Genomic DNA, 13,918 nt, shown 5'->3' on the forward strand with positions numbered 1-13,918 from the left:
ACCAGTACCACCCAGACTTCTCCTCGTGTGTTATCAAGAACACCACCAGTACCACCCAGACTCCTCCTCGTGTGTTATCAAGAACACCACCAGTACCACCCAGACTCCTCCTCGTGTGTTATCAAGAACACCACCAGTACCACCCAGACTTCTCCTCGTGTGTTATCAAGAACACCACCAGTACCACCCAGACTTCTCCTCGTGTGTTATCAAGAACACCACCAGTACCACCCAGACTTCTCCTCGTGTGTTATCAAGAACACCACCAGTACCACCCAGACTTCTCCTCGTGTGTTATCAAGAACACCACCAGTACCACCCAGACTTCTCCTCGTGTGTTATCAAGAACACCACCAGTACCACCCAGACTTCTCCTCGTGTGTTATCAAGAACACCACCAGTACCACCCAGACTTCTCCTCGTGTGTTATCAAGAACACCACCAGTACCACCCAGACTTCTCCTCGTGTGTTATCAAGAACACCACCAGTACCACCCAGACTTCTCCTCGTGTGTTATCAAGAACACCACCAGTACCACCCAGACTTCTCCTCGTGTGTTATCAAGAACACCACCAGTACCACCCAGACTTCTCCTCGTGTGTTATCAAGAACACCACCAGTACCACCCAGACTTCTCCTCGTGTGTTATCAAGAACACCACCAGTACCACCCAGACTTCTCCTCGTGTGTTATCAAGAACACCACCAGTACCACCCAGACTTCTCCTCGTGTGTTATCAAGAACACCACCAGTACCACCCAGACTTCTCCTCGTGTGTTATCAAGAACACCACCAGTACCACCCAGACTTCTCCTCGTGTGTTATCAAGAACACCACCAGTACCACCCAGACTTCTCCTCGTGTGTTATCAAGAACACCACCAGTACCACCCAGACTTCTCCTCGTGTGTTATCAAGAACACCACCAGTACCACCCAGACTTCTCCTCGTGTGTTATCAAGAACACCACCAGTACCACCCAGACTACGACACGGATATCCAAAAAGCCATCTTGGATGTCCTCGGGAGATTTTAGTATGTCTCAAGTAGCTTTACCAGAGTGGCAACAAAAGGTAGAATGTTTAACTCATCTCATGAAAACAAATATTTTAACTGATAAATGCAAGGTGATCGATGCAATTTTGAATGTTTTAATTAATACATAATAGTCTTATTCAACTTACTGTGCTAGCACAACAAATATGCTATTCAACCTGAGTCATACCTAAACACTGCAGAATTCTCTCCCTTGCCGGATATGCGCAATGCTATCCTTGCACGGGCTACCTGTAACTTCATTCTCATTTCTGCAGTCCACCTGTTAACACCTGTTAAGCTTTGGCAAAAAGTTTTCTTTACTTGTAATTTTGTGTTTGTTTTTTTGGTGGAACTTGACATACGGTTGGTAGTTGGGAATTCTGTGTTGAATTTACCATGTCCGACGCGAGTTCGTTGACAGCTAGCGCACGGAAAGTTTGTGCGCGAGATGGTTGTCCATTTCCTTTATGACGTAAAGACACACATGTGTTGTGTCCGGACTGTCGGTCTTGTTCTCAAGACCGTCAGTGTGAGATCTGCGCCACGTGGTCTCCTGACCAGTGGGTTCGGTTCGGTTCGCAGACTCAGGTTTCGGGTACCAGCAAAATCTTGTCGTCTGCTTCGGCAGTAGTCGGCAAGTTGGACTTAGTGGGTAGGTCCCATAAGTCTGTAGACACTTCGAAAAGTGTCCGGAAAGGGGGGAAACACAAGGGTGTTTCTTCTTCGGTCCGTGTTACGAGTACAGTTACAGATACTTCTGGAGCGCACCCCCCCCCCCCCCCCCCCCCCGGACTCCTATTGTGACTGTGGTACGTGAGCCGTCTTCGTTAGTGACGGCACCTTCTTCTGTTTGTGTGGCTTCGTCGCGGGCGTCGCCATCGTCGTTACGGTTACCTTTACAAACAGAAGTGGGGCAGGGTGGAGTCGTCGCGGCACCGGTTTTGATGACTTTATCGGTTACCGAGCACATGCACTCTGTTGTGCATAGGTCCATTGCTTCGTCCGCAGAGCAGGTGGCCCTGACTTTGCCTTCGATTGCTGACAGTCGCTTCGGCACCTCAGCATTCTCAAGGCCCGAGGAGAGTTCTGCCAGTTTGCTTCGAACTGAGCCAGTTGTTCTGATGCCGGGATCCCTCTCTGATGGCATCCCGACCGATGTTTACCGTTGGGTGGAGGACTCATCCCGTTTGGGTCCTCCGTTTGCATATGTTTACCCCAAGGGTCCGGTGACTTCGGTAGCAACGGACATCTCCTCAGTTTGCACCGTCTTTGGTCCCTACCTCTTCGACTTTACTCGATAGAGGACGAGGTTCGCGCAGATACCCCTCGGCTGGGGGTACTCTGTGGCCGCAAACTCCGACCGTTCCGCATTTGGTGCAGGAACGACCGTTAGGCTTTCAGGAAACGTTGTTTCGGAGTTTTGTGGAATTTTTGAACGCTTCGCCTCAGTTGGGATCATTGCTTTCGCAGACGGGACTGTCGGGTACGGCTCCCATTCCCCCCCCCCCCCCCCCGGTTTTCCGCCAAAACCAGCAGAAACTGCGTCTCGACAGCAGTTTGACGATGAAGTTAGGGATTGTCGTTCGGTTCCTATTGTTTCCGTCTCGGGAGACGCTGCCCCAGGGGCGTCTCGATTAGGGGGAGGAGTCCATATAGATCTTCGGGATCCAGTGGACAGTGACCTGGCTTCAGAGGAAGCGTCGGTTGGACTGGATTCTGTCACTGACCCAGCTCTCTCACTTCGGTTCGGAGGTAGAGGAGGAGTGCGATTATCCAGCGGTTCTGGCTTTTGTCAGGGACCTGGTCTGACAGGTATGCGGGGACGCTATACCTCAGGTTGAGGCCCAGCCTACATTCAAGGGTGTCTCCTTCGGGAACCGTTCTTTGAATTTGGTCACTCCTCGTGACCAATTGCACAGGAGGTGCACAGTTCACTTTGTGACATTGATGTGTTGATCACTGGCAGTGATCGTATCCTGGGAGTGGGTGTTGATGAGTACCCAACGGCACTGCCTACGGGGAAAATCTTAACAGGAGAACGCATTTTTCGTGCCGACTCTATGAGACGTTGGGGGCAGATTTTCTCGAACATCCGGCGGTCGTTCCCGCTAGTGTCCGAGCCGCTTGTTCCCCATCGCCGCATGTGTCATTGCCAATCGCGGATCTGGAATCGTTCGAACGGCTGGCTAAGTCGATGTTCCAGGTTAATAACCCTTTAGGTACGTTCCTATTTGGCTTGGATAAGGCTGTCGAGAGCCTTCCCACGATGGCGAAAGGCTGTTTGGAGGCTGCGTCAAAAGCCTCTAAGCATATCGCTCAGTTATCTGGCCGATTGTTTGCGAACAGTCTTTTGTTACGGCGTGACCATTACCTGGCGGGTTTGAGTGCGTCAAACGTTGCGAAGAGGTTTTATCGTACACGTTCGGTACGGGAAAATTTACTTTTTGGTCCCGATTTTAATATTGTCCTAGACAAGGATTTGTCGCGACCAGTCCCAAACACTCTACCCTCAACCTCTGGTAAACGTCGGTCCACGTTTTCGGGGTTCAAGCCTCCTCCTGTGAAAAAGGCTGCCTTTTTACAGTCGGCTCAGATCCCTAGGGTTCCTGACACTAGGAGGCAACCAGGTAACAACCCGTCTTCCGCTAAGCGAGGACACAAACGTCATACTGCGTTCCGTTCTCCACCAAAGGCGTTGCACCTACGGGTGGTAAGCGGTTGGGGTGAGGGTACGTGAACGATCGGCAGTTGCTTTCGGAGGTACCATTAGCAACCATACCCGTGAGGGGCAGGCTCCACCATTTCCTTCGAAATTGGTGCAAGCTGCCTGGTCTCGACCCCTGGGTTCTGTCGGTCGTTCGACATGGTTACAAAATACCCTTTTCTTCGAGCCCCCCTCTTACTTCCACTCCGAGAATGCCGCCGTTACCGTCCGCGGATCGGCGCGTTTTAGTGGAGAGTATGATTGCCAAGTTTCTCGACAAAGGGGCCATCCAGAGAAGAAAAATGGGGAATGGAGACCAATCCTAAATTTGAAGCCACTGAACGTCTACGTCGATGTTCCTTCCATGAAAATGGAAACGGTTCATTCGGTCCGGAATCTGCTTCAAATTGGGGAGTGGGCTGCGTCGATTGATCTGAAAGATGCATACCTCCATGTCCCGGTGCACAAGGCGTTTTGGAAGTTTCTGCGCTTCCTGATCGACGGGAAAGCGTACGAGTTTCGTGTGCTCCCGTTCGGTTTGGCGACGAGTCCCCATGCTTTTACACGTGTGGTAAAAGTGGTGGTAGGTCATGTTCATTTATTAGGGGTTCGATTGCATACCTATCTGGACAATTGGTTGATCCCAGCTTCATCGCAACAGGAGTGTCAGACCAATGTCGGGTTGGTTTTGGACATGATCCTCCAATTGGGTTTTATTCCTGTTAACGCCGGCTCAGATTTTCACATATCTCGGAGTGGTCTTCGATCTTGTGGTAGCGTCGGTTCGTCCCACCGATGCGCGTATCCACAATTTCCAAACGTCGGCGCGATGTTTGATGGGAGAGCAAAGTACTACGGTACGATCTCTCCACGTGGTGTTGGGCCACCTCGAATCTCTGGCCTCATTGATCGTGCGGTTCAGATGATTCAAACGACCACTCCAGTGGCATTTGTCCCCACGGTGGGACGGTCACAATTGGGACACAATAGTGCCTCTGGGCCCATGGTTCACTCATCCGATACAGGAGTGCCTGTCGGAAAGTGCATGTCCCTATCGGTTCCGTTGCACCCCCCTGCTCCGGATCTGATCCTGTTCACGGATGCGTCGCTGCACGGGGACGGGGCGCATCTGTTGGATCAACACATTTCAGGGGTATGGAATCTCTCAGAGAGAAAGCTTCATATCAACTGTTTGGAGATGGAGGCAGTGCATCGTGCCTGTCTTCATTTCCGGTGTGTTCTTCGACACCGTCGAATTCTGTTGAGATGCGACAATACATCGGTAGTGGCATATCTCAATCGTTGGGGTGGAACCAAATCGGAGACTTTGAGTCGCAAAGCTCTTGCGATTTTGGAATTCTGCGACCAACTAGGGACCACTCTGTGGGCGAAACACATTCCTTCATCTGTGAATGTGTTAGCAGGTGCCCTCAGTCGACATACCCCTGTTCAGACGGAGTGGATGTTGAACAAAGGGGTGGTCGCAGCGGTTCTTCGGGTGTGGGGCATTCCACAGGTGGACATGTTTGCCACACGGTTGAACAACCAATTGCCGGTGTTCATGTCCTCGGTACCGGACACATTGGCGTTGGAGTACGACGCGTTAAGTATGGATTGGACGGGACTGGATTTTTATGCCTTCCCTCCTCCTGTCTTACTCGGCAAGGTGTTGACCAAAGTGGTCCAGGAACCTTGTCACGTGACATTGATAGCTCCTCTGTGGGTGGCGCAGCCCTGGTTTCCACAGCTCCTGTCACTGTTAGTGGCAGTCCCGTTCCGGTTACCAGTGTTGTCCGATCTACTCAGCCAGCGACTGAGTCAGACGGTGTGGCATCCGAAGCCGGAGGTCTTCCGGCTTCACGCGTGGAGGTTATCAGGGCTTCCTTGCGACGCAGAGGTTTTTCGACAAGAATTGCGCATCTCGTCTCTTCAGCAAAGCGCAAATCTACCAAGTCGGTTTATCAGTGTCACTGGCGTATGTGGGTTCGTTGGGCGAACGCACAGGATTTCGATCCCTTATCGCCTACTGTCAACGATTTAGCGGAGTACTTTCTGGTGTTGGTCCAAGAAAGGAAACTTAAAGTCACGACAGTGAAAAGTCACAGAGCTGCGATTTTCACTACTCTTAAACAGTGTGGATGTCGTGACTTTCTACTAACTTGGTGTTGCATGATTTACTTAAATCATTACAATCCACGGTTGAACGACCTTCCATTATTCCAAAATGGAATGTCTTTCTGGTGTTACATGCTCTTAAGGGTGCGCCTTATGAGCCGTTGAGGTTTGCTAGTCTTCGTGCCTTGACGTGGAAGACTCTGTTTCTGGTTTCACTGGCAGCTTGTCGTCGGATCAGTGAGATACATGCTTTTTTGCATGACTTGGTTGATTACAATTCGGACGGGTCTGTCACTTTATGTACCGACCCTATCTTTGTTGCTAAAAACCAGTCTCCGGGGGAAGAGTTTCCACCTACTGTCATTCACAGTTTATCTCGTACACTGTCATCTGATAGCTCGGATAGACTTCTTTGCCCGGTGAGAGCATTGAAGTATTATTTGGAGCGTACGAAAAACCGGCGGCAGGGTAAAAAGAGATTGTTTATTTCTTATACCATTAGGCCGGGTGATGTCACAAAAAATGCTTTGTCTCGATGGATAGCAGCTACCATCAAGCTAGCATATGAAATGGCGGGTGATCATGTGTTACGGAATTTCTCTGTTAAACCACATGAGATCCGAGCCATTTCTGCTTCCCTGAATTTTCATGACTCTTTAGATATTATAAAGGTCATGAATGCAGGGGTTTGGAAAGAACGGCACACTTTTGACCGTTTCTATTTCCGGGATATGGCGGTTGGTCCTGACGGTACGCGTAGGATCCAGACAGTCATTGCGGCTCAACATGTCGTGTCTGTGCGCAGAGCAATGGAAAGGGGTCGACCTCTTTCCGTCCGACTGCCATCGATTCACGCTTCGGACATGTTTAACACTCCACCCTTTTCTGAGGGATGGGTTTTTTTGTAGTGTTGTCTATCGTTTCCTCTCCCTGGGGAGATGTTTTTCCTCCCTTTCATGGGGATGAGTTTTTCTTTTGGGAAGCCCCTTTTTATTCCCAAAAGTTTTTTGACTCCTTGTTACCGTATGTCGTGGTTCATCCTATCTCCATGTCATTACTTCAAAGGAGCTTTTTGGGTACGGGTAAGTCCTCTATTTTCTTACCTCCTCCCATTAATGTTGAATTCACGTGCTCTAACGATGTCATTGCACGTCCGTTATAGCATATTTGTTGTGCTAGCACAGTAAGTTGAATAAGACTATTAGAAAATTTGTTTCTAATTCGCATTATTATTCATAATTACCTAGTGCTAGCACAACAAACTATACCTCCCACCCACCCCTATGAGGCTTTCCCTCGGTGGGTGGACTTTGAACCGAGAATGAAGTTACAGGTAGCCCGTGCAAGGATAGCATTGCGTATATCCAGCAAGGGAGAGAATTCTGCAGTGTTTAGGTATGACTCAGGTTGAATAGCATAATTGTTGTGCTAGCACTAGGTAAGTATGAATAATAATAAAAATTAGAAACAAATTTTCTAATTATATATTGCAATGATAGGGACATCATTCACTGTGATATAATGCAATAAATATAATTAAAGTTATAAACAGTAACATTAGTAATGTTATTAGCAATGTTTGAAGATAAATGTATAAGTTGGGTATTCTGCTTAATATTTAAAGTAACTTATTTATTATTAAAGTTATTCCCTTTATATTATACATGTTTCTTTTCCTTTGAGTATTTGGAATTAATAATTGTAAAAGGGTTTATCTTAAAATATGTATTTTATTTACTCCGTTTAAAAGAAGTTATTTTAACTTCAGGTTTACAGTAGTCTATAAGTGACGGTGGATATGGTTGAACGGAACATCTTAAACCTCACGGGTTTGGTAATATTATCTCATTTTATAGTATCGGCTAGTAGTAAAAGTATTTTTACTATAATTACATTTACCTATTTTGTCATTTTTATTGACCAGAATGTTATATATCATTGTATTATCATGTTTATATGTCAGTTATGGTAAGATTAATTCGTAACAGTTTAAATATGCATATACAGTTTAGATAGTCGTATGTCATTAATGTTTTAGATAGTCGTATGTCATTAATGTTTTAAATGAATAATTTTAAATGAATAATTGTATGTATCTCACATAATGTTTTACCTTAATGTATTTTTTTAATACATATAATAATAGTATGATTTTCAAATGTTTACATGAACATGCACACTCTTTGAACTGAATACACATTGCGCAATATGTTTTTTTGGCTCTTTGCTGTGTAGCTTTGTACTTGCTTTGGTGGTCTGTATGGAGAGATGGTAAGAACACATGTACGTACACCTGATTGCGATGCAATACACATGAACACCTGCATACATGTGCATGTGCAGACTATGACATAAAGACAAGTTTGTTAACTGGATTTCAAATACAGGGTTGTTGTTTTTTTGGTTTGTTTGTTGTTGTGTTGTTGTTGTTTTTTTGTTTTTTATCTGCTGTATTGATATTGCAAGGACTGCGGTCACGAACATGCTTCATTTTGTCAATCCAATCTTGGAACAGTGGCAGTCCTCTTACATATTTATAAATAATAAAATTGAAGTGGAGATGTTTTATTTTGATTTTTAGGGGGTGGGAGGGATATAGCCTATAACAATGACCATGGAGTGTATTTGAAAGGGTGGAGAGGGTGGGGGCATGGTGTTGGTTCAATGGCCAGGGAGATGAAAATAAATGTATTTCACGGTCTAAACCTGCTTTCCTGAGAGAAGTTTGAATTTCAGGTGTTAAAGTGTCACATTTCCGGCCTTCTGAACAGAGTAACTGGAAAAGTGGGAGAATGAGGACTATTAGGTCGGTACCTTTTAGGATATTAACATTTATTCCATTGATAGTAATATAACGCTGGATAAAAATGGGAATGACATGCAATTTTACTCAAAATATACCAGATTCTTCTTGGTAGTCTTTTATTATTTAGTTTTTGTACTTATTGTAACGCCTAAAAAAAATCAATTAAAAAAAAATCAAAATATAAACCAGTAAAAGATTTAGCATGGGTGAAATAAATCTTTAAAGTATATGAATGCGTCAGATATGTATGGCCGATGCGGGGCACGGCACAAGACCACTTCACACTTCCTGCACCGCCTGTAGGACGACTGCCACTCTCCCAGGACTGGCGTTTTCAACTGCACCGTCCCAGTCGTCTTGCCGAGTCGAAGATATATTCATTAATATGAAATTTAAAATCACAGTAGGGGACACTTAACATGGACACGGGGCAATTTCAAAGCAGACTTGACAAATTTAACGAAGACACTAAAAAAATAAAGTAAATAAAACATACTAATAGACCAGCGAACAGATTCGACATCACAGGCCCGTGATAAATGAGATGGACCGCGGGGGTGGGGGTGGGACGGGGGACGGGACGAAAATGAATAAAGGTAAAAATATGACTTGTGTCCAGTCTCCACACTATGACCGAAATCCCCCGCTAGAAGTTGTGCACCCTCCCCCCGATATTGTTCCTACGGACCTGGAAACCTGCTCCCCTCTGTCAAATTAGACAACATCCATAGCTGCCCGTGACAATGGTCACGTAGACAAAAGCAAACATTATTTTGAAATATTTATATATTTTTTAATTTCCCATCTAACTCGCAGTATCCCCCCCCCCTCCCAATCCTTTTAAAAACATTTTTAATTTATTGTTTTTCATTATTATTTATTTTACTTTTTTAAATACAGTAAACGTAAAAACAGATTCGACCTCCCCTCACAAATGAAATGAACTTTCCGCTGATGTGCCAAACATCACATACGCAAAACCAAGCTTATTCTTTCTTTCCCCCTTTTTCTCTCGATTTCACTTCTTTTGTTAGTAAACCGAAGAACTCTCCCTTCTCCATACACTCCTTTTTATTGTTTGCTTATTGTAATCGTTTCCCTTTGAACGATTTACAAGGGTTAATTGTCAATCAAAATGTATTATTTAGTTATTATTTTCAGTGTAGTGCAAATGCCTTGTAAACACGTAGGCCTATATCGTGATTTTGAAAAAAAACCCACGTGAAATAAATATATATTTTTTTTTTCTTAATTCATAACATAGTGTAACTAACAACAACAGTAGCCGCAATTGACAAGAAGAAAAAGGTCAGAGGCTCAAATCAAGTAGCTCGTGCACGTTTGCAGTGACCGCCGTCTAACAGGAATTTTTCAATTTCCCCCCATTAGTCTTGACGCCGTCTAACTTGTCGGAGTCGCCGTCTAGACGCAATTATGGTTTGTTCGCGTACTGTAGTCACAAGGTAGTACAAGCAATGCAAGCTATTTGAAAGCTAACATTTAGCTCACGTAAGGTAGTCAGTAATTTGCAAGCTTGCTGCATGCATGTTTTTATTTGTGTAAGCATGTGCAAGCTTGCTGCATGTATATCTTCAACTGTGCAAGCATGTCTACACTTATGGAAACTTGCGCAAGAGTCCACACAAGAAAGGCTTAGTTTGTGTAGTTGAATTTGAACAGCAAAAGCTAAGTCCAAATCATTTTCATGGTTATTTGTTTTTAATTCATAATTTCTCGCATGATTTATCAAATTCATTGGGAACAGTGGCTAAACAACCAAACATACATGTAACGGATTTAGAAAGAAAGAAAGAAGTGTTTTATTTAACGACGCACTCAAATCATTTTATTTATGGTTATATGGCGTCAGACATATGGTTAAGGACCACACAGATTTTGAGAAGAAACCTGCTGTCGCCACTACATGGGCTACTCTTCCGATTAGCAGCAAGGGATCTTTTATTTGCGCTTCCCACAGGCAGGATAGCACAAACCATGGCCTTTGTTGAACCAGTTATGGATCACTGGTCGGTGCAAGTGGTTTACACCTACCCATTGAGCATTGCAGAGCACTCACTCAGGATTTGGAGTCGGTATCTGGATTAAAAATCCCATGCCTCGACTGGGATCCGAACCCAGTACCTACCAGCCTGTAGACCGATGGCCTGCCACGACGCCAGTTATGTAACAGATTTAAATAAGCAAAAGTAATATTAATATACATATGCATGTTAAAGTAATATGGTTAAAATAGGATCATCTTGTAATTATTAGACTTTCAATTGCCCCCCCCCCCCCCCCCCCCCCCCAAAAAAAAAAGGGCAGACAGACAGACAGACAGATGGAGCTGAAACCCATAGTACCCATCTGGTTGGATTGGAAGGTGACTGATAACAGCAGAGTGAAAAAGAAACTCACGACAACAGCAAAAAGCAGAACACTCCCAAAGTTTTCTGCGAATGTTGGATCATGAAGACTGTATGCTGCCTCGAGTATAATCCTAGAATTAAAACACACAAAACAATGCAGATTTACACACACTTATAACTAGGGATGTACGGTAGTATCAGTATACTGATGTATTATGAACTAAAGGGTAAACATATTATATGTATTATCATACACCCCACCTGTACCGATATACACCCCACCTGTACCGATACATATTATATGTATTATCATACACCCCACCTGTACCGATGCATATTATATGTATTATCATACACCCCACCTGTACCGATACATATTATATGTATTATCATACCGATGCCTGTACCGATACATATTATATGTATTATCATACACCCCACCTGTACCGATACATATTATATGTATTATCATACCGATACCTGTACCGATACATATTATATGTATTATGATACACCCCACCTGTACCGATGCATATTATATGTATTATCATACACCCCACTTGTACCGATGCATATTATATGTATTATCATACACCCCACCTGTACCGATACATATTATATGTATTATCATACACCCCACCTGTACCAATACCCTCAGTAATGTCTGTTTTTTAAGTTCAAGTCGGTCGCAAACTCTGATCTCATAATTAGTTTTCTTGACTGTGGCGGGACGTAGCCCAGTGGTAAAGTGCTTGCTTGATGTGCTGTTGGTCTGGGATTGATCCCCGCCAGTGGGCCCATTGGTATATCAAAGGCTGTGGTATGTGTTGTCCTGTCTGCGGTGTGGTGCATATAAAAGATCCCTTGCTACTAATGGAAAAATGTAGCGGGTTTCCTCTCTATGACTGTCAAAATTACCATATGTATGACCATCCAGTAACCAATGATTAATAACCAAGGTGCTCTAGTGGTGTTGTTAAGCAAAACAAAGTTTCTTAACTGTGTTTAAAGATGTTATAAAAGGAAAGGCTAGCTGATATATTATTAAATAAACTTTTGTACACCGAAATGATAGATATAGTTCATGTTTTAAATAATAAACTTCATCTTGTATCATCATTCTATATTCTTTATTTTACAAAATATCTTCCTTAAATCAGTTGATGGTGCTGTAATTAATATATTATGATATGCATTGTGATACACATCAAGACGTAGTCCAGTGGTAAAGCAGTGTTCTAGCTAGCAATAAATAGAGGGGCGCTGCGACCTGCACCTGCTTTGTGCCGCCTTGCCATGTTTGTTGTCGCACCGACCCTGATTATCGCTGCCCTGCCCTAATTCATTGTCAAATAAAATTACAAAATCTTGCTTCCCTCTCAAAGCATGTACAGTGTTGTTACGAGTCTGAATTCCCAACTAAAAAAACATTTGACAATACATTGTTTGTCCACAGTTGTGAAAGCCGACAGCAGTAACGTGGTATGTTTTTTCTTTTCTATTGCTAGTTGATATAAAGCTTGAATGTGAAGTAATCCTCACACCATCATGCACATAACCACACACCACCTAGCAAACACCTAGCTTTATTAATAATCGGCTATTGGATGTCAAACATTTGGTAATTTAGAAATTTAGTCTTAGAGAAAAACCCGCTACTTTTTTCCTTTAGTAGCAAAGGATCGTTTATATACACCATCCCACAGACAGGATAGCACATACCACGGCACATACAAGTCGTGTTGCACTGGTTGGAGCGAGATTGTTTTTAATAGTGCCTATATTTAGTATATTAGTACAATAATATTGCATACGGCGATGAATTAATGTACTGTTTCATCAAGCATCCAAATTTAAGAACAATAAATTTGGGTTTAGAAATTGATTGTCCCCCTCCCTCCAGAAACGTTTTGTAAATTAAAACCAGCATAGATATTTCTACATATTATATGTTTACAAAAACATTAAAACATATTTTGACTAATATTGCAAATTGAAAACTTACGGAGGTAAAAGAAACAGGAAGAAAGCATGAGGTTCAAAAAACAGTGGTAAGTGATCAGCTTCCCCTGAAAAACTATAAGCATAACACATATTATACATAAATACATTCAGGAAATAATTTGTTGGGTTCGCATCACAGTTTGCTAGTCATTCTAGCTCACGAGCGAACCAATTTCGCACTATGGATCGCTGTTACTGCGAACCAAATAATCTAATAGTTTTCGCGGTTATAGCAAAATTACCATCGTGTTTTTTTCACTCTTTCAATTGGCAAAGTTCGGCTTGAATAATTCAATGTTAGAATGTCACATTCAGTATTCAACTGAAATTTCAATGACGTCACGTGTATTCGGTAAAACTCAGAATTAATACCGGTAGTTGACTTTCTGTGTTCTAAAAATAACTTTTGTGCTGACGTCACTTGTGCAAAACATGGATCAAAATGGTTGTTAATTTTTCAATGGTAAACACGTGGATTCGCGAAATTGACCCAAGGGAGAAGTGGATACGTTATGAAAAGGAAAATGACAAGCAGGTGAACAAAATAACATGTTACGTCTGCCAGGCAAATAATACAAAATTAAGGGTGCTGAGGAATTTCAGCGAAAATTTTATTGTTGGAATTAGTGGAAGTTCTCTGAAAAAGGATAACCTCGTGAAACTGCTAATTAAATTTACAAATGTGCTAATCAAATCACAAAATTATTAGCAGCAACTGCTAACCATTTTTTTCTGTATGAATTATTCCCTGATACATACATACATACATACATACAATATATAGATATTCATACATCAATACATACATACATCAATACATACATACATACATACATACATACATACATATTATACATACATACATACATACATACATAGACT

General features: G+C 43.2%; 1 protein-coding gene across 1 annotated transcript in view; it reads right to left on the reverse strand.

Annotated features, from left to right (window-relative positions):
• Nucleotides 1-13,918, reverse strand: part of LOC121370151 (Na(+)/H(+) exchanger protein 7-like) — a 67,097-nt gene that overhangs the window by 29,702 nt on the left and 23,477 nt on the right. Inside the window, exons 4-5 of the mRNA XM_041495269.1 lie at nucleotides 13,038-13,109; nucleotides 11,082-11,163 (exon numbers count right to left, since the gene is read on the reverse strand). Coding sequence (XP_041351203.1) covers nucleotides 11,082-11,163; nucleotides 13,038-13,109 — 154 coding nt within the window. The remainder of the gene's footprint in view (nucleotides 1-11,081; nucleotides 11,164-13,037; nucleotides 13,110-13,918) is intronic.

The sequence above is a fragment of the Gigantopelta aegis genome, chromosome 1 (genome assembly GCF_016097555.1).
Source record: "Gigantopelta aegis isolate Gae_Host chromosome 1, Gae_host_genome, whole genome shotgun sequence".
Taxonomy (NCBI): domain Eukaryota; kingdom Metazoa; phylum Mollusca; class Gastropoda; order Neomphalida; family Peltospiridae; genus Gigantopelta; species Gigantopelta aegis.